The 20587-nt window shown below is 41.1% G+C and overlaps 1 protein-coding gene across 1 annotated transcript; it reads right to left on the bottom strand.

Annotated features, from left to right (window-relative positions):
- Window positions 1-4145: 4145 nt before the first annotated feature.
- Window positions 4146-19659, bottom strand: glra2 (glycine receptor, alpha 2). The gene is made up of 9 exons (XM_061691397.1): window positions 19497-19659; window positions 19149-19270; window positions 15288-15355; window positions 11940-12163; window positions 10621-10703; window positions 9877-10014; window positions 9593-9807; window positions 7113-7262; window positions 4146-6346 (listed from the first exon to the last, which is right to left on the bottom strand). Exons 1-9 carry the CDS (start codon window positions 19574-19576, stop codon window positions 6065-6067), a joined length of 1362 nt encoding a protein of 453 aa, XP_061547381.1. The 5' UTR covers window positions 19577-19659; the 3' UTR covers window positions 4146-6064.
- Between the last annotated feature and the right edge of the window lie 928 nt (window positions 19660-20587).

Below are 20587 nucleotides of genomic sequence, written 5' to 3'. Positions count from 1 at the left end.
TTTGAGGTTTAATTTTATTTATTTTTTTTTTTAATGTTACGAAGCTGGAATGTTATGTGACAGAATAACAAAAAATAGCAAATACAAAATGCTAAAAAGAAACCATCTATTAATACAACATCTTACACATTTGCCATTTCCTTAAGTAAACTAGGATGAGAATAATCATCAATTGGTTACTAAATTAAATAAGAATTTTTGGATTGTGTATAGAGTTAATTCATGGCATCCAGAAGAATTCAAGGCAAACTAGAGTGCTCTACTTGGCTGCAACCGGTAGAGACACTGTTCCATTTTCAACTACTCGGTAACCTGAAGAAGTAGAACCTGATGTGACTTGTGCATAGAAACAAGAGTTCACAATAACCAAAATTCTTCTGTTCCATTGTAAATAGTCAAATTAAAATTGATTCATTAATTGATAGGTTATGTTCCCCTTAGTCAATAACATTTCGACAGATCAAAATCCCTTAAAATGATTGGCAGGCAACCAGTTCAGTTTGTAATGTGCGTTTTGCTTAAATAGGCTCCACCTCCCCATAACCCTGAACAAAAACAGGAAATTGATGAATGGATGCCCATCGCTCGAATGAATAATTTTCTACAAGCTCGATAAATTAGAAACTGCTCCCGTTGTGATGCAGTGCAGTTCTGTAACGCTGCAAACCACGACTGAAACTCAAACTCGACAATAATGATCCTTGTATCTTTACAAGCAAACAAATACAGTATGTGCATCGGAGCACATCATTATTGAAAATTAATAATGGGTCAAAGCATGACCTCCTGTTCCCAGACTTGATGTACTAATAATAGCAGCGGAAGATCCCTACATGCACAGCAAATAAAGAGTAACTCCTAACATGTTCGTATTCATGCCGTGTGATTAGTAGGTCACAAGAACGGGAGGCCATTAATTGTAGTGGACATTGTACATATACACTACTTGAGTCAACACTTATTTACTTAACTACATAGTACCATGTGTTTACTTTAGCCGCTATTTGACATTTTGATTTATTTATTTTTTTGTACAAACGCCTGTTTTTATCAGGGCGGAACTAGAGATGCTTGCTGTCTGTCGATTGGTCCAAAAAAAAAAGAAGTGTTATTTCCATGTCAAGGTGGGAATAGAATATACAGTATATAATGCAGGAGCACAAGAAGAAGCAAACATCTACGAGGATAATGGTCACAATGGAGCTAATCCTGGTCATGACTCTGTTAACTGGTAAGGACAATGGCGACAATTGCACAAATTAAGGAGCATTCAAGTCAGTGCTGTTGATGTAATTCATGTGCAGAGTTTAGAGAGTTTGCCTGGGAAATATAAGATGCCATTGAATAACATATTATATCAGAATCATTTGGAAAGGACAAATTAGAAGTTTTCAGAAGTTAAAAGAATTGAATAACCATGTGATTGGAATTTCAAAAGTTAATTCAGTGGTTCAATTATAAAGATGAAGCACACATAAGTATGCAGATTCATTAAATAATTTGCAAATTCAATTCATACCAAGTTTTTGTATATATATGATTATTTCTGATGAAATATTCTAATGTCTTGAGATGGGGAATTTGACGGTTTCTTCTACGTAAGCTGTCAACATTGAAAAATTAATGGAATGTTTCATTTTGTGTCTGGACTCTTAAAAGAATTAAATTTTTTGGAATAGAACTACTGCAAGGCAGCTGTATCTCGCCAGTGTAGTAAATACAATAAAAATATATTTCATATTGTATCCATTGATGTAGGCTCCACGCTGAACTAACACTCAAAAGCCAAATATGCCTAACCTTTTGTGAGTAGACTAAATTTAGTGCAATTGAGAAGAAGAAGAAGAAAAAAAAAAAGAGATGTCCAATAAATGCAACAAAGCTGTGTGTATTTATTGATGTGCAGTGTGCACCCCAGTATTGGCATTAAGATGCTACACATGTTCAACCAACACCGTGAAAGAAGCCTGCAACGTTACAACGTGCTCACTTGGGGCGGACTCCTGTTTTTCAATGCACGCCAGCGGTAAGGAAACCACTTTTCGTTAACAAATTGAGCTGCTCAAAGAAAGGACGAAGTTGCTGACTTTTTGTTGTCGTCGTTTGTTTCCACGATGTCCCACAGGTGAGGTGTTAAAAGGCTGCATGAACATGTCATGTAGCCCTCAAGCATGTTGTGTGGGCAACTTGTGCAATGGGGCCTCGCCTGCTGCTCCCCATCTCCTCATCCTCGCGATGACCTCAGCTTTAAGTGTGTGTTTGGGCCTTGTGGCATGATGGTTTGGCAGAAAATGTCTGAAGTGAGAAGTGTTCAGGAAAGAAATACAATCGAGCGATATATTGTTTTATTCCTATGTGTATTTACAGAGCAAAAACAGGATGTATGACACAAACAATAAAGAAGCAGAAATAAAAGAGAGCGGAACTTACTGTTTTCAAGCCTCTGTGTTCCCTTTTCAAACAAAACACCTGTGTCAAGTAACATCCGTTACAGTTGCTCTGCTACATGGAATTAGACCATATGACTCACTTATTATTATTATTATTTTTTTATTTTATTTCCCCATGTACTGAATACAGGCAGGGAACGTAGATTTATATTGTTTAAAGCATCTGGCACTTTAATTTTTGTATCCCACTTTAACATTTTATAAAATTCTGTAAAAGAAATACATTTCAAGAATTGAAAATTTGAATCTATTTTAACTCTACATTCGCCCCCATAAATATATCGCACAAATTTTCTTTGCAGAAAGATTTAGTTGTCAGTGGCAGGAAGTAACAAACTACCAATGCTTATTTACCAAACTTAAGTAGATTTTTCACACACCTCTTATTTATATTATATAGATTTAAGTTTGAGCAAGATTACAAAATTAAATGTAACTACAGGAATATCGTTTGAAGCTGCATCGTGAGTTAAAAATAGGCACAATTTATATATTCAAGTTGATTACAGTACATTACAGCGTTGAAATGACTTTTGGTGAACAGATTGATGGATGTTTTAGTGTGACTTCACTCATTGGCCTGACAATTCCTCAGAATGTCTTCTCATTTTTCAAGTCGACCAACTCGCTGGCACAAGGACGGATGACGTCATCATATTTGCATATCACTGTACCGTTTCAAACTTATTGGAATAAAAACTCATTTAGTAGTTGTTGCAATTACTGCAATTTTCATGTTAAGCCATAATACTCTTCTGTTTAAATAATATATGAGCGCTCTAAACAATTTGCTCTTCCTCACTCCTTGCTTGGCCTTCCTGATTGGGTGCCGTTGCCATGGCAACTCTCATTTCTCGCCACTCCGTGCTCACAAAGTCCTCCCTACACCGCAATAAATGAGCGCAAGTTGTTTCAATCCTGAACGCAATTAGAAACTGCAACTCATTTTTCTTTCATGCGCTGTCATACGGCCTAATGACCCCCCCCCCCACCCCCCGTCCTTTACACATTTCAAACAATATTAATGGGCTGTTATGTAAGGTTGGAATTGATGGGATTTCTGCATGAGGATTAGTGTTATTGATTAGTGTACAATCCCTGCGATTTGGGCTGGATGACTCATGCAGCCTTGCATATTTATCTACTAAAGTAGCTCGTATTTTCTCATAACGCATGAATGCATAAGCTAGTGTAATGATAGGAAGTTAATCTGCCTCTAAATAATTGTACTCACCGGCCTCATTACAGTTATACGTGCTGTATAATCATGGCTTTTGGCCGAGCACATACTGTAATAACATTATATTTATGAACCTTTCACGTCAAATTGGCCCTCTGCTGTTTGTGCAACCATACACAAGGTTTTACCATTCGTTTGGTACTCGAGCCAGCACAATGTGACGATCCATTATCATGCATTGGAGGAAACCCAGTGTCAGATAATATCCACACTACCTCAGGCCACGCAGCCATCCATGGCTCGTGTCATCACCTCAGCGAGATGAGACTTTTTATCTGACCTGTAATCGGGCCAGAGCAGCATTTGTGTGTTATTTTCTCATAGAGAGAGAGAGAGCGAGAGAAAACGATCTAATATGATAGAAAAGCAATATAAAGTGTAGCCTTTTTCATAAATGTATATGGCTGAAGTAATTCTATGAGGCGAGAGAAAAGGAAGCAAAATACGGTGCAGTCATGTTTATTGATGTTCAGGCTGATAAATAAAACGTTTTCAATAGCATTCAAAAAAAAAAAAAAAAAAAAAGAGTTCCTCAGGTCGATTAGAAGTTCTATAGAACGAGCGTTAGGCAGTTTCAGCGTCGTCCTTCCGCCCACTGCCGCCGCTGTCTTCAGTACAGTACTGTATGTCTCCATCCAACAGCCGTTGCAAGAGAAGCATACAGAAAGGTCATTTATTTTTCTATTAACGCAAGCCTTCCTTCAGTTATAGTTCAGTAGACTTAAGGCTACAAAAAAGATTGTTATTTACTTGGACTATGACACATTCAAACTCACTCAAAATGTTCAATGTCTTTGAAACTGTAAAATGGTTTGTCAGGGTTTCCTAAATGTTTTCGGTTCAAGATTTAAAACAGAAACTTGGTTCCTCCCTGGGAGCCGAACTTACAAAAATAATCTGTACATCGTCGCCACAACGTTAACACGGACACATGAATCAAAAAGAAATTGTGTGCCTGCTTGGTGATCAGTGAATAAGTATTTTACTCTCACTGTCAAGGGCACTATCTAAAAAATATAAAATAAAATTTGTGAAAACCCTAGTTTATACAGGATGTTCCAAAAGTCACCGTCCACTTCCTTTTTTTCTCATTTTTTTTAGGTATAATGTGGACAACTTGAGGCCAACAGCATTTGACAGCTTAGACGCCGCAGTTTTTGTAAGCATATCCTTCCCTTTCCCTTGGCTCACCAGTTGACCAAATCGTTACTTGGCAAGAAGTTTTTCCATCCCCGACTGCAGTTCGCCGCTAGTTTGAGAAGCTTTGTGGCCGTCAAACTGCTCCGATACGTAGCACAATGGATGCTATCTATGGCAAGTTTCTCAAAACTATTTGCTCTCGACAAACCATGCAGCGGAAGCCTTGCCACTATCACCACAGATGAAAACAGCAAACTCCTAGAGCAGGTGTTCGTGCGGAGTCGAGGAAAGTCTATCCAGAAGGTTGCGCTGGAGCGAACTGGACTGAAGCAGTTCAGTCGGTGACAGAAAAACCTTTTTGCCAGGCAGCAATTTTGAAACGCAGCAAAGTAGCAGTAAAGTTCAGTGACGTTCAGAAGTCTGCCACTTTTGGTAGGGTTCAGTGGTGCGGTAGATCCAACTTTGCAGGGTGCTGATTGGTCAATAGGGAATCGTTGCATCTCGAAGAAATCCTGGATTCTCTCCATCCTTCTCCTTTGTGTACTCTGTTGTGTTTCTCGTCTTTCTGAATCGTGTCGTGATGTCAACACTATTTACGTCGTCAACGCTTACATCCTAATGCGTAGCCACAAGACGAATCAGGGTAGACCAGATCTTACCATGATGAACTGAACTGTACTCCTCGGTAGGGGAAGTGTCTCCAAACATTTTTTATCCGGTTAGACCCCTTTGAGTCAGGAGATCCTTGTAATTTTCGAGATGCACATCACCAATATTAGATGATTTCATGTGTTTTTGCTTCTTCTATATATATTACATTGTTATCGCTTTATATTCTCTTTAAAAGAAGTGTCTTGATAGTGTACAATATAAAACAAACTCCTTTGATAAGAACCCATGGAAAACTGGAGAAGACCCAGAGGCTCCAACTAATGTAAGCTACCATAGGATTATAAGTAGTATCTTTTTTTTCTCCTTCTTTTTTCTTTTCATAGTCGTTCGTACAGTCCTCAAGGCAAAAACGGGTTAGAAAAGATTTGGTCCACCATAACCAGAATGCTACTAAACCTTGCGTATTATCCCCCAAATTCCTCAATCAGTATTTGCAGCCGTGCAACTTGAACATCCCTGTAGGATTCCCGAACATTGGACATTATCCCTGAAAGAACATCACTTGGCATTTCTCCTCATCTTATCTCAGTCTGAGAACCGATCAGAATGATGCTGCGAGTCATTACTTTTTGTCGATGTCCTCGTGTCTGATGATCTTGTAGGTGATCCAGTAGAAGACGTTGAAGATGAGGAAGGCCAGAGGGAAGGCAGCCCGAGAGATCGTGTCTATCCTCTTGGCTTGGTCCACAAACTTCTTCTTCATGCTGTCGGTGTCTTTGGGGAGCGACGGCTGAGGATTCGGGGCCGGAGCGGCGTTCTTAACAGCTGAGCCGTCCTTAGTTGGCAGACACTGGTTCATATTGTAGCCAGCGAAATTAAAGCGCCCGTCACGCGCGTCTTCATCCTGGAAAAACACATGTGGACACATTAGTGCTCAGATGGCTTCATCTACGAAGAGGGAGGTTAGGACAAGCAGGGATGTGCAGTTGACTACATTTAACTACGACTATGTGGAGAACTGACAAGTTATTATTGTTTTTTAAATATTTTTAACAGAATGGGAGCATTTCTTAATGTTCTGAACTCCTGTTTCCATGCCGTCGCCATAGTTAGCTATGAACTGAATGCTTCCCAGAAGAGTTGTGTTATGCCTGATGTCATGTTGTCCTTCTCCTTTTTTTAGACAGCAAACTACTTGGGACTTAACCAAGTAGCGCACTCCATTTTGCCTCAATTGCTACAGGATACGATTCTGCAATCCATTCCGCTCAACGGAACAAATTTTAACGGATTTTACATATCATGAGGTCACTTTAATCAACATCGTTCTGACATATTTGCAGCTTCTTTATATGTACCTACATGCTAATGACCGCGCAAACTAACTTAAGATGGCCAAAAGGCTCATTTAAAGTTGTCTAAAATAGTTTGAGCATAATTTCATTAAATGATAAGAAAACACTGGTACAAATTTCCAGACAAAATTTCATCAGTTCTTCTCCAGGCATCATAGGCTTAAGTCCCCAAGTCCCAACAGTCTCCAACTATACATAATAGAAATCCAAATGTTGTTGTTGAGCTATTTCACTGTTGGCAACGCTTTTCTTATCTTCATACCCCCAACGTGCCTCACGAACTTCATATGAACAGCGAGGTTGAGAAAAGTCTACCTTGTGATTCTTCCTTTGTCTTCGCCTCAAGCGGAGGAACTCTTTCTGTTGCCTGGAGACGAAATTAACCCCGGCGTACTCCAGCAATGCCGCAAATACAAATAGCAGACACACCGCCATCCAGATATCAATGGCTTTCACATAGGAGACCTGCGGGCGGCAGGAAACATTTTTGTATTAGATCTTCTCCAGTCAGACAGCGGATCAATTGCACTTTGAGTGCGCTTCGGCATAAAAATAATTTCTATCCTTTTCCCCAATAAAGATGATGGTCTTTACATTTTCCTGCTTATGTACACTTAACAAGAGATGTGGCTCAGTGGAATTGATCTTTATATGATAATAAACGGGCGCTGGGGAGATAATAACCATCTTAACTACAAACAATCATCGGATATTGATACAAATCTTGTCATCATTGGCGAGGAAGATGAAAGCTGTTTGTCAACGTGACCTCGCTTCTTCCTTGACTGGATTAGCATGTGGAACACAACAACTCGGGTTTATGAGGCCTCTCGAGCTCTGCCGAGTGATTGTTTTCACGAGTGGCGGCTCTCAAAGGCCTCATTTGAAATATTCCGCACGTGTCTTTTATGTTAGAGACCGTGACGTGTTTTATGGGCTGTCTCTGCACATACAAACGAAGACTAATCAGCAACACCTCAAGAATCCTCAATATGTCCGCCCGCCTCGTGCATTTACTGTCAGCTACACCAAACACTTAGAAGTGAGATAGATAAGCATCAAAATACCGTCTTTAAAAGCCTGACTTCAGTCGAGTTCTAGAACACTGTGATCTCGCAGCACTGTGCGCCAGACACTTAACTTGAAAAAGTACAAAGTGAAGAGTGTGTTCAGAGGCAGTTGATAGAAACTGCACAGGTAACTGCGAGTGCACGGGCAATTAAGGTGACTTTCTACATTAGAGTCCCTTTCCTAAATAACTTCCGTTGTGCATTTGGGATGTTTTCATGCTTAACTCATGCTGGCTAGGACTGAAGATAACCGCAATGCCAGCCTCAAAGCCTCATTAAGGCAAATCCACTTTACCGGGGGTGTATTTAGTATTTCTGGCTCTTGCTTATGCTTTTTACGCATATTCCGTGTCACAGTAAAAAAGGAAAAAAAAAACTTTGGTAGTTTTTATAAAAACTGTTTTCTTCTCACCTTCTCCTCTTCTATCCAACGGGACAACTCGCATCATGTACCTCAGGACGTGCCAACAAGCCTGCGCATGTGCGGTAAAAGGATGGACTAGTCCATTGCGTGAGAAGCGAGGCGCCGAACTTGAAACAATCATGATAGAGTAAGCTTTTTGATGGCTTTTAAAGCATGTGAATTAAGACTCTAGTAACAATAATAAATGCTTTAAATTGAAGTTAACTTTATCAATCTTTTTAATTATTTTCATTTTTTATTTGTGATACTTTTGGAGGCCCCGAGAAATCTTTTCTTTGTGTAGCTGAAGTGCATTTTGGGTATCATTGCTTTTTCTCTGGGGGTTCAAAAAGATGTTTATAGAGCAAATGCTAAATGCAAAAAATAAAATCACACTTGGGGAGGGGGGGGGGGGGGGGGTAGAAATGATGTCAATAAGTAATTATTATAACAGTCACCGATTCTATTTATATGGATTAGGATATAATGTAATTTGTCTGCGTAGATTCCCAGTAATCTAGGCCATATTAATCCACAAAAAATACATAAAAAATTGAATTGAAGGCAACTGGACTTCCTATTCTATCTGACTGCGTTTCGTCCTCATTTTAACTTTCTTCCAACTTGGTGAGGAAGTGGAGCATGAGCCTTTGGAGAACTCGTTACATCCTGGAAAAGATCCCAATCAGATCTTGAGAAAGCAGTTTTTCCTCTTGGTTAAGACCGACAACATGTTTGGAAGCTCCATTGGGAGGCATCACACATTCAGTGGAAAAAGGTGGTAATCTTCAAGCATTCTTTTCACTCTGCACACCTGCACACATTGCCACAACAAACAAAAGTGTGTTTTCTTTCACTTTCGAAGAAAGGAAGACTTTTGCCCCTTGTTGCCACATTTTAATTTAGGTGTTTTAAAAAAAGAAGAAGTTAGAAACGACCCAAAAAGCGAAGCATTGTGTTCAATTCGCATGATGAGTCCACAAAACATGACAAACAGAAGCGTCAGAATTTGCTGGTATTTCAAAGTGTTTAGGGAATATTTTTTTCAATAATAGAAATTAATACTACTGTTTTTTTTTTATATATATCTTTTTAATTTTTCATTTCAACCAACGGTTTCCAATTTGGGCGTTCAAAATAAAATCTAATTAAATGAATTACAATTTTCAGCAAAATCTTAACGACGAAATTTGTTCAGAGCGTACTGCTGCGTGTGATTGGATAATGTCTTTAGACATGGTGACGCAGCACGCGGCTCATTGCACAAGCTTATTCTGGTATGCTGTGTTCCAAGTACCGGCAACAGCCTTGCAACCTCTTACCTTCGGAAGAGAAGTTCTGGAACCGGAGCTTTGCGTGGTCATGGTGAGCACAGTGGTGATACCCAGTGCTACTCGGGCCGGGGCGGCATCCATGTTGATCCAAAAGGACACCCACGAGAGGATGACGATGAGGAGGGAGGGGATGTACATCTGGATCAGGTAGTAGCCCATCTGACGCTCCAGATGGAATGTGACCTCAATGCAGGTGAACTTTCCTGTTCAGAAATGATCAAACCCGGTTCTGACAGCGCATCACTCAGGCGAGCTGCGTTGCGTTCACTGACCGGTGTTGTAGTGCTTGGTACAGTAGCCCAGCTCCTTCTCCTCGCTCATGATGAACTGAGGCAGAGTCAGACCGTCGGACACCTGCACTGCGCCGTTCTCCAGCCACTCGAAGATCAGGTCGTTCATGGTGTAGCCGACTGCAGAGAACAAAAAAAGAAGCTCATTTGAATCCTTTCTGCACAATTTGGTGCAGTCACCCAGCACCTTCTCCTTCGGGATTTGCGACAAACCAGCCTCAGTATATCGAAATTCTGCCTTTACGCAAATGATAAAGCTCAGTTTTCACTGCTTTAGCAGTTTTTGTGATTTACGGTGCTGTTTGCTTTACTAGGGGACAAATATTAAATTCCCAATATTGTGTAATGATGTCTTCCATCAATCCATTTTCTATACAACTGATCCCGTTCAGGGTTGCAGGGAGCTGGAGGCTGTCCCAGCTGACTTCGGGCTCAAGGCAGACTACACCCTGGACTGGATGCCAGTCAATCACAGGGCACATATAATACAGAGACCGACAAAACATCAAACATTGAACCGATCGCAATTGGACTGCACTGGTTGTCTTAGAAGACGTTTTGCATCTCATTCGAGCAGGCTTCATCACTTCATGCAGCAAGACGAGCCTGAGTCGGTGCGGAAAAACTCAAAAGTGTCTGCCAAAGTCGACAGCCATGCTTTTTTTTTTTTTTTTTTTTTTTAAGCTATCTTTGGTGTTTATGACGTAGAACAAAGTGGATGCTTACAACTCTCCAGTTGCATTGTACACGTTTGGACATCCATGGGGAAGTTCTTCAGATCCATCGGGCAAGAGAGGATGAGAGTCAACCTGTGATGTAAATGATACACAGCACAACAAATGAATCAAATAAATGATTTTTTTTAAAAAGAGAGAGAGACATTAGAAGTGAGGTGCGGCAGTTGTCGCGCTCTTGTGTCTCCCGTGCTCGCCACTTGAGATACATCAGCAAGGATTCACTCCAGCGGCTTCCAATCACACTTTCATTACTGCTACTTATTGTCTGGGCCCCCCGCCGTCCTTCCCCGCCGCGAACAGCGACGGAGGCTAACCAGCTTTCATCTCTGGCGTCGACCCGCTCTGCCGCGACACCTGAGCGCCACTCGGCCTCCGAGCAGCCTTCGTAATAGACTGAAACACTTTCAGTTCTGTGTCGAGAAGATTGAATTTGGTTCCTGTTCGTCGTTACGTTGAAATGGAATGCAACATTTTCATTCACGTGCTGGTTTTTGCTCGACTATTTGGCCTCAATGAAAGTTCCAGATTGTGTTTCGAACTCTTAGAGTCCTCCGATCCATGAAAACCCGGCATGACGTCTCAATTTTTTTTTCTTTAATCTTTTGATCCCTAACAAACCCCATGGAGATTAACGTGCGCTCTTTCCATCAGAAGTCTTTGATTAAAAATCTACATGCAGTGAATTATGGGATGTCAAAAGGGACAATCACGATGGGATCAAATCTAATTTAAACTGTCCCTACAACCTTTTACGGAGAAGAAGAAATTAGCTATTACTCACTTTTTACAGTGAGATTCATACCTCAGCTAACTGTCAAAGTAAAACTGTACTTTTAATTTGTTTTATTGAAAAAAGGGAAAGGCACCAACCAATTGTGTAGGCTACATTACTACTACATACTAATAAAACTACAGTATTCGTGGTGACAATCAACTTCCAATTCATCTTGCATATTAAACTGCCCGGAAAACAAACAGCAAAAGCGAAACAACCACAATACAGATTTGGCAATGTAGTAACAGTTCACCTTGCCTGGTCACTCGTTGCCGGGTAGAATTGTACAACAGAACCGATTCAATCATACTTGCACAACAGATTAAAGGACATTAAGAGCCGGCAGCAGCACAAGTCAAGTTCTCGAAGTTGGCGATGTACTAGCGAAGGCGTTACTGAGCGGAGGCCGCTGTTTGAGGATATACAGGTGCACAACGTTCGCCTTACCACAGTAATGACTAGTCACGCCATCTCGTTTTGGTGTAGTCATTGCTGTTGCCCGTCGCAGCGTATTTAAATGTTTCTTTTTTCACCTGATACTGTAGAGCACGTTCCCGTTCTTGAAGATCCTCAGCAGCTTGTTGTCCGTGGTGACGTCGTGGAAGTTGGCGCCCTTCTCGTTGGCGAAGAAGAGGTCGGGCTTCCAAATGGAGTCCAGCATGGACGGGTCCAGGTCCAGAGAGGAGTCTGGGTATTTGCTGTACGCCAGCCGGGGGTCATTCCACTTCTGCCGCAGGAAGATGTTCACTCTGTAATCCTGCAGACACGACAAGCGGCTTTGCATATTTTTGTGGTGCAGCTATTGGACTTACGGGAGAGGGAACACGCTGGTGGCACAAAGTCAGTCATCTGCATTGTTTTTTAATGCAATATCTCCTCTATTTTTTTTTTTTTAGCGTTTTGGGAAATTGCATTAAAAAACATTGCTGGGAAATATCACAGGCAACAGTAGTCCCCGCGAAGGGATCATTAGTGAGGAAAATTGGACCAGAATTGACATAACTATTCGTCAGTCAGACTGATTTGACCTCGGCAAGGATATCGTTCCAAATCAATAAGCTTCTTGTTATAATAAAGATACATTAATCTTGCAATTTCAGTCGACCTGACCTGACCTCAACCTACCCTCACCATTTGGGACGTTGAAAATCAATTCAGTTCATGTTTTGCTACAGATCCAATAAGGCTTAAATGTTTCAAGCTCACTTAGTAGCGAAAGCGGCATGCGCATTTCGATCCTTGCCAATCCATACGGTTCTTTCTTTGCTGCAATTCAAAGATTAATTTAAATTCCGACACTGGACCTCTACCACAGCTCTCAAAAAAATCAATACTGTTCTTGCTTTGGTGCTGAGAAATAATGGCTGAATGTTTTGAAGATCATCTTAACCAGTTCCCTTCAGTGAAAGTAATTTAATCTGATATTTGAAATGAGCTTCCAACAACATATTATATCGTGAATGCAGCATATCCTTCATAAACAATCTAAAAAAGCTGTCATCTAAAAATCGAAATTCTTCCATTGTGTACAGGGATCGTCAATGACGACCGACATCCGCGGTTTCGAGGTTACGAACGTTGCGCGATGAACTAGCGTACGAATTTGTCATCATGGTCAGTTACCGCCATACTTACTGCCTCCATGTCTTTTTTCTTTTTTTCTTTTTCATATTTCACTATTATCTCCGTGGTAAACCGGAGACAGGGTTCTTGTTCTGACATTGAGGAAAAATATGCATGATAGATCCGTTCAAACTGGAACCAAAAGAATTCTACTTTCTGATCTGACATTTGACTTCAATTTGGGAATGATATGTTTAGAAATCATTATTTTCCTTGCTAACCTTGAGACGTTATCCTTTAGGAAAGTGATTCCTAACTATCATCAGGTATTCAGTTTCACTTAATTGGTCCGAAAACGATTCATTAACTACAAATAATGCATCTTTGTTTATCTCTTATCCATGCCACTGACGTATAAGTGACAGGCAGAACAATTAAATGCCCTTCCACTAGGTAGCGGAAGGTACAATTAACCCGTGTATGCACTTGTTGCCATTCACACAACAGAATAATAGCTTTGTGTTCAACTCAATGGGCCCAAATTTCATATTGCACGTATATTTGTGAGTAAATTGATACAAGATCATCATTATTTGACCAGATATACTTTTGGTGACATTTCCGTTTGGTGGCGTGCGGTGAGATGTTTCGAATGTAAAATATGTGCCTTGGCTGAACGGTTGGCGAACACTGTTTTAGAGTGGAGCCTGGTCCATTACTGAAAAGGAGTAAGTAGTGGCTGGCAGACATGTGAACAATTTGTCAATTTGTCTCTGTTGCCATTCAAAATCAATCTTGCTCTGACAGAAAACAATCCCGTAATGCAAAATCCTCTGAGAATTGTCACCTGTGGTATCTGTCGCTTCGCGGGAGGCTACAACAATTTGCTGAAAGAAAATTCAGAAACGACGTCTCGCATGCTAACAACAGCAATCACAAAACTGGCCACACAAAAACGAAACATCAACATGGGAAAGTCTAAAATGAATAAGGAGTGAAAATGAATCTGCATCATCCAGTCGTCTTTTGAAAATATTTGAATACGTTGCCGATTAGAAAGTGGCGTTTTGCCAATTTGCAGCAACTTTTCTCATTAAGTGCAATCATGTAGGAGCCACAATACAAAGCAAACGATGTGTTTATTAGATACGGCGCGCAGAGAGCTGCAGAGCTCGGAGCAACGGGAAGCATGCGTCTCCGCCATGACACGCTCTTATGTTGTTTGACATTTCATCAGCGTGTTGGCGCCTTTCGAGCGTTTGCGCGCGTGTCGGAATCCGTGTAATTGCCAGCCCGTGCGCAAATTAACATTCTCCATTCACCATCAAAGTGGTGATTAGCAGGCCATTATGAAGCCTTTGGTGGTGTGTTGCCGTGCGGCCTCGCAGGTTTTTGTATTTTTATCCCGTTAGCAGCGGGGATATTTTAGCATATGAGCGCTTTTTGAAGCGCCCGCCGCCACCCGCCGTTATTGGCTGGACTTATGGAGATTTACCATCTGGGATTTACTGTATGAATTATTAACTTGGAGTAATGTTAAAAAAATAAAGGGGGGGGGGAAGCAAAATGTGTCGTTTATATTCGCTGCATGATCTGCCAACAGACTCTTTAAATGAGGAGGAAAAGTACAGTGCAACCTTTAAGGTCCAACACAATTGGTAGCCTTTTTCTGATTTTGTCGCACACTCACGGGCACACTCATCATGGGAAAATGCCATAGACGGGTTAACGCATAGCAATGGCGTCGCGGTAGTTATAACCCTTTAAGCAACAGATATTTTAACACAAACGGTTGTAGACAGACAATACAAAAATACTCACAGACGTGTATTCTTTATCCTTTGTAAGAAACTATTAATATTACGGCAGTTCACTTCACTTGTTAAACTTTTTGTATGTGTGTCTGTATTATACTGCCGCCAGGTGGCTGAGGTGTGCACAGCAGAAGGGGCAGCATAATGACCATTGAATTCAAGCAAAGTATGTGGCAAAAACTCTTGAATTCTTTCCATTCTTTTTAATTATGTCATTAGTGTGTTTTTATAAAGTGCAATATTATAGAGTGCCATGTTTGTTATTAAAAACATTTATTGATTTTTTTTTTTTTTTGAGGGGGGCCGGGAGACTGGAACGGATTAATGGCATTTCCATTCATTTTAATGAGTGAAGATGATTTGAGAACGGAACGAATTACACTGATATCTCAAGGCACCACTGTATTATATTTTTTGTGACAGGATGATTAAAAAATAAATTATAGAATAAAAAATTATGAAAACGTGATGAATTCACTCAGTGTTTCCGACCCCTCAACTCACCATGGTAGTTTCAGCTATAGAACCAAAGCTGTTGATAAATATGTTGCAGGTAACGTTAACAGGTGGACCTGCAGGTTGAGGGACAGATAACACGTTCACTCACACTTGTGCACAGTAAAAGCAGCCACAACACCGGAGAACTCACCATGCTCGACTCCGTGACCGAGCCGAAGCTGTTGATAAAAATATTGCATGTAACGTTTACGGGGGGACCTGTGGAATGGAATGACAATGACACGCCTTAAACATATTGATTAGGTTAAGTGGTGACGAGGTGCAATCGTGCTGGCTTACAACCTGCCGGACACCTTATTAGGAACCCCATCTAATGCGATCCAATGAGAGCTGTATAAAAAAATAATTTATAAGGAAGAAACTGTTCAAAAGTCAATGTTCTTTTACGTCTTCAAAAGTGTTTAACCTTGCGTTTAACCTTTTCAAAATCTCCGAAAATCTAATAGATAGAACCACAAGGGGCCACTTCCAGGTCATATTTGAAAAAAAATATTTCATGTGCGCGATGACGGCAGAATGGCACATGACCAGAGAGAGCCAATCATAAGCGTCGGGTTTAGAAGGAGGAAGTGATACGAAATTAAAAAAAATAAAAATCTCAGCTTTTGTGACTGTTTTTCAAATGTAACAAAATTTGTAATCATGGACATTTCCAAATGCAACTCCAATTTAATGACACATTTTCCGCACGTTTACATCAACTTTGTTGGCCATGAGTGCGCGCACGTCACGGAGAGAAGGCAAAAGAGCACAGTAAAAAATCATTTTAAAAAAATGTAAAGGTCCCACATGGCAGCCAGCATGTAGACTGGGTCTTCCCGCCGCTGTGGCCGCTTGAGAGCGCCTCGTTGTCGCGCCATGGAAAAGCTGTGCGACGACCTGGTGGGATCTATTTCACACACAGAAAGCTTTAAGCGCATATAGATGTTGAGATGCTTGACGGAGTCGCATCTAATTTTTTTTTTTTTTTTTTTTTTTTGCGCTGTGTGGTTTCACACATTTGAGAGTGGAGACAATGGCTTTATTTTTCCCAATTTTTAAGCCTGATTTTATATGCTTGGCGAGTTTTTTAATCATTCAGATTGGGCAAGGTTGTTAACGACACTTCTCTGTTGTATCTGCAATTTACAAGACATTTATTTTCCCTTTCGAAGCACTTTAAGATAACGAAATGGATAAGGTGGTGGATGGCCACAACGTAACCCACCAGACATGTTTTTTTTTGTTTTTCTGTTCCCATAATCAAGCTTAGAGTGTGGTTGCGCAACCGAGTGGAACGTTGGTGTACTACAATAAAAACAACCCCATCACAATCAACGTCAATCAAAACAGCTCTTATATTGGATCTCATTAGATTGTGTCCTGGCGTACCTAATGTTGTGGCCAGTGAGTGTACATGCACTGATTGACATTTTTTTTAATGTGCAAAAGCGCTCATCAAATATGCAAAGACTCTGAATGTCCTCATTTCTTTCAGAACCCCCCCCCCCCCCCCCCCCCCCCAAATTGAATGCGCAGTCATTCAACATCAGTTTCCCCTCAATCTTGTCCGACCACCGAAAAGCTTTCCCTTCCGCTCTCTAATCAGCTCACTTTGCAGCACGGCTCCCAAGTCCGCTTTGCCAGCCGTGCTAGCGTTTGCCATTTCAAGTGACAGCAAACCTTCCGCCAGGCGCAAAGTGAAGTTGTCAGCCTTTGCCGCTGCCCTTTTCCCCACGCTTTCCTCATCAATATTGCATCGGACGCTGTATTAATATTTGCCTCGCTTTGTTGTCAGCTGACTAAGACTTAACGGCCCGAGCAGGAAAATAAAAAGCAGCTCACAACAATGTCAGCAAAAGAAAATCTAGGTCATCCTTCAGCAATGCAACGCGCTCGGCAACAAGGTGTGACAACCAACGGGCGGAAGTGTCTTCATATGAAAAAGTCATATGAAAAAGTTCTTACGATGCTTTTTCAAACTAGTGTTAGGTCCAAAATGTAAAAATAGTTAAAAGTTTGCAATTTTGAAGGGAAAAAAAATGTGACAAGGACTATTTTTTTCTTTTTTTTTTCGTAATAAAGTTTTAATATTTTGAGGGTGAGAATTCATAATAATAGAGCTTAATTTACGCAATGAAGTCGGAATGTTAGGGGAAAGAAAAAGCTGACTTCTTCCAACAAAGAATCGTAGTAGTAGTAGGAGAATAATGTTGTAAAGTTACCGGATAAAGTTGCTATGTTGCAAGAATAAAGTTGCAACACTACAAGAAAAGAGAAAAAAAAAAAAGTTCATAATATGATGACAGTAAAATTGTAAGTTTGCATATAGTTATATTAAATGATGAAAAATTAAATTGGGAAAGTAAGGTAATACGAGAACAAAATCAAAAAGTTATGTTACAAGGATAAAGTTGTAATTTTCCCCCTTTGAGTTCGGTCCTTCATACTGGCCGATAATGATTGAAAACAAAACATCTTCCTGTAGTCAACGTCTTGCTGCTCCACTTGACTCCAACTAGAACCCAGAGGAAGACACCCCCCCCCCCCCCCCCCCCCCAAAAAAAAAAAACAGCTGGACTCAACCCTGCCCACCAGAGCCTGCTTGCAGTGGGCTGGCTCTCTCCTCGTGTTTCCTGTGACAGATGCTGTTTATGTCTCCGCAGCATCGCAACACCGGATGCCTGCAGCCTTGCCACGGGGGCACCATCCATCACTTGGAACTGTCAGGGTGACACCCCCCCCCCCCCCCCCCGCTCCCCACTGCCCCCCTCAAGACCTCCCTACAGACGGTGGTCTTTGCACCCCTCAAATTTGTTTGTAATACATTTGAGCATGTGATGATGGGATGGTTGAAAAACAAAAACAAAGCAAAAAACATGCAGCGTTGGGGTGAGAGGTTATAGCCGCATTTAAGGTTACCTGTATTTGAATTTAGAAACACAATAATACTGAGTTTTGATTGACATGCCACTGTTACACTATTATGGTTGGATCTGAACCCTCTCATGTAACCAAATAAAGCGCAAGGGCGATTCTACATTTCAAAGGTTTTGGGGTGCAGAGCTCCCACACCTTTGTATGTTGTTTAAAAGTGTTTATTTATTTTTTTCATCTCTTAAATTTGAAGGTTACTGGGATTGATTTCAGCACCTCGCAAAATTGCGGTCGACAAGATCTTGAGGGGAGCAGCGACGAAGAGGATTATCAACTTCTCATGACTAATTCATCTTCGTTAAGGCTAAGGGTTAGTTCAAGAGACCGTAGTTCTAGTACACTCACCTGTTATGACTTTTTATTCACAAAGCATAGTACTTAACATTTAAGTGTAACTTCATAGAAAAAAAAAAATTTGACTTGTCTGTTTCTGAAGAAAATTATTTTCTTGGGGGTTTCTGGTTTTGCGATGAAATGACATCCAAGATGTGTTTTTATTTTGTATTTTTGTATTTTTACAAATTTGCCTCTTAGTTGCCTAATATACAAATATTCACGTATAATATCCCTAAATAAAAATTATTAGCTTTAACCTGACGCCTAGAATGAAAAATGACTAATTTTACTCAATTCATGAAAGAAAACGTAGATGCCTGCTTTTACATTTAAATTCTTATTGTTACACTAGAGGTGTTTCTAATATTTTGGTTTCCTTATTTGTCATAGACACAAAGTATAGTTACCTCAACACTGCAAAGTGTCACGTGTCAATCAAAACTGAGTATCCTTGTAAACCCAAATTATGTATCAAATTGTTATTATTAGACTGTGCAGGTGTACCTAAAGAAGTGGCCAGTGAGCGTCCACAAAAATCTTTTTTTAGGGGTGTGTAAATAAACATATGAAGGGACTCCAAAGAGGAATGCAAACCTTTAAAATTGGGTCGTATTCGCGCGTCGTAGCCTGACGTTCGACCCATGAGCGAGTCCAGAAAGTCGGACGGGGACATGTTGGACGAGGACCGGGGGTCGTGCTCCTTGGCGTCCACGAGCCTGGAAAACACGCACCGGGTGAGCAGTCGAAACGAGGCGGCGGTGTCAGCTGGGTGGGACCGTTAACGGTGCGTTAACGCGCACGACGCACGATGCGATTTGGATTTGGAAATGTGCGCGCCGCATTATACCACGCTCGGTGCTGTCGTTGAAGTTAAACTATTGTCAAATGTAGGGTATAAAAATAAAAGGCTACAAATGCGTACACATTCGCACGCTTGCCTACCTGAAGTTGAAGAGTAAAGCTCCCCAAATCATGACCGAGGAGCGCCGCATTCCGGGTGCTGTCTTCTTCACTTCTTCCATCTTTCAGCGCTCACCCAAAAGGCGTCCTCCTCCCGCATGGCCGAGATCTCGCGTGGCGCATTCCAAAGCATACTTTAGTGGCGTGAAACTCTTTTGGGAAAAGAAAAAAAAAAAAGATGGGCAAAGACGATCGCGAAGAAGAGGAGGAGGATTAAGGAGGGGCTAAAAACTAAACCAAAACAACAACAAAAACATTTAACTCCCTCGAAGAAGAAGGAGGAGACAGGTTGGAGGCGCACTCAGAGTGGAGGAATGGGTGAAGAACGCCTCTCTCTCCTCTGGAGGGCTTTATTTATTTATTTTTTTGGGCTCCTTTTTGCGCGCACGCGCACAAGTGACAGACGTGCGTTGGGTTCCAATATAACACGCACGCGCAAGGTACAGTATTCTGTCAAATGTGTTATGTAACATTGAATAATACATCCTGATGCTTTGACTGTTGTGCACATTTGGAGACGTACTTTGGTGGATTTTGACAATGCAATCTATATTAATTACCTTTGTGTGTGCATGTGTGTGTGTGTGTGCGTGTGCGTGTTACACACCCATACCCTCTCCACAGTCCACACATATAGTGTAAACAAAAGGGTGCAGCAGCAGTCAGCGAGAGGCTGGATGGAGAGTATTTGGTGCCCCGGTTACCCTGGAAACAGATTCGCAGGCATATGATTGGAGACGCCGCAAAGGTCGGCCTCTCCGAGCGAGACGAGATGAGATGTGAATGACAGACAGGGAGGAGGCGATCCTCCACGAGCGAGAGGTGTCTGGTGTCAACCACCCCGGGATTAACATTTCCCATCGAGATCGATTAGAATTCTAATCATCGGTTGCCAGAGTGGCAAAATAAAACGTTTATTAGCTGCGCGGGACGTGTTTGAAGTAACGTTTTGACGTTCTTGACCATTATCCAAGTGTAAAAAGGAGTTAACTGTTGTTAAAGACAACCTGATAAGAGGATGCACATCACCTTTTACACGACATGATTTATATGAACGGCGGGGAAATATCTGT

The sequence above is a fragment of the Phycodurus eques genome, chromosome 12, assembly GCF_024500275.1.
Source record: "Phycodurus eques isolate BA_2022a chromosome 12, UOR_Pequ_1.1, whole genome shotgun sequence".
In the NCBI taxonomy this organism is placed as follows: domain Eukaryota; kingdom Metazoa; phylum Chordata; class Actinopteri; order Syngnathiformes; family Syngnathidae; genus Phycodurus; species Phycodurus eques.
This window is presented reverse-complemented; position numbering and strand designations above follow the sequence as displayed.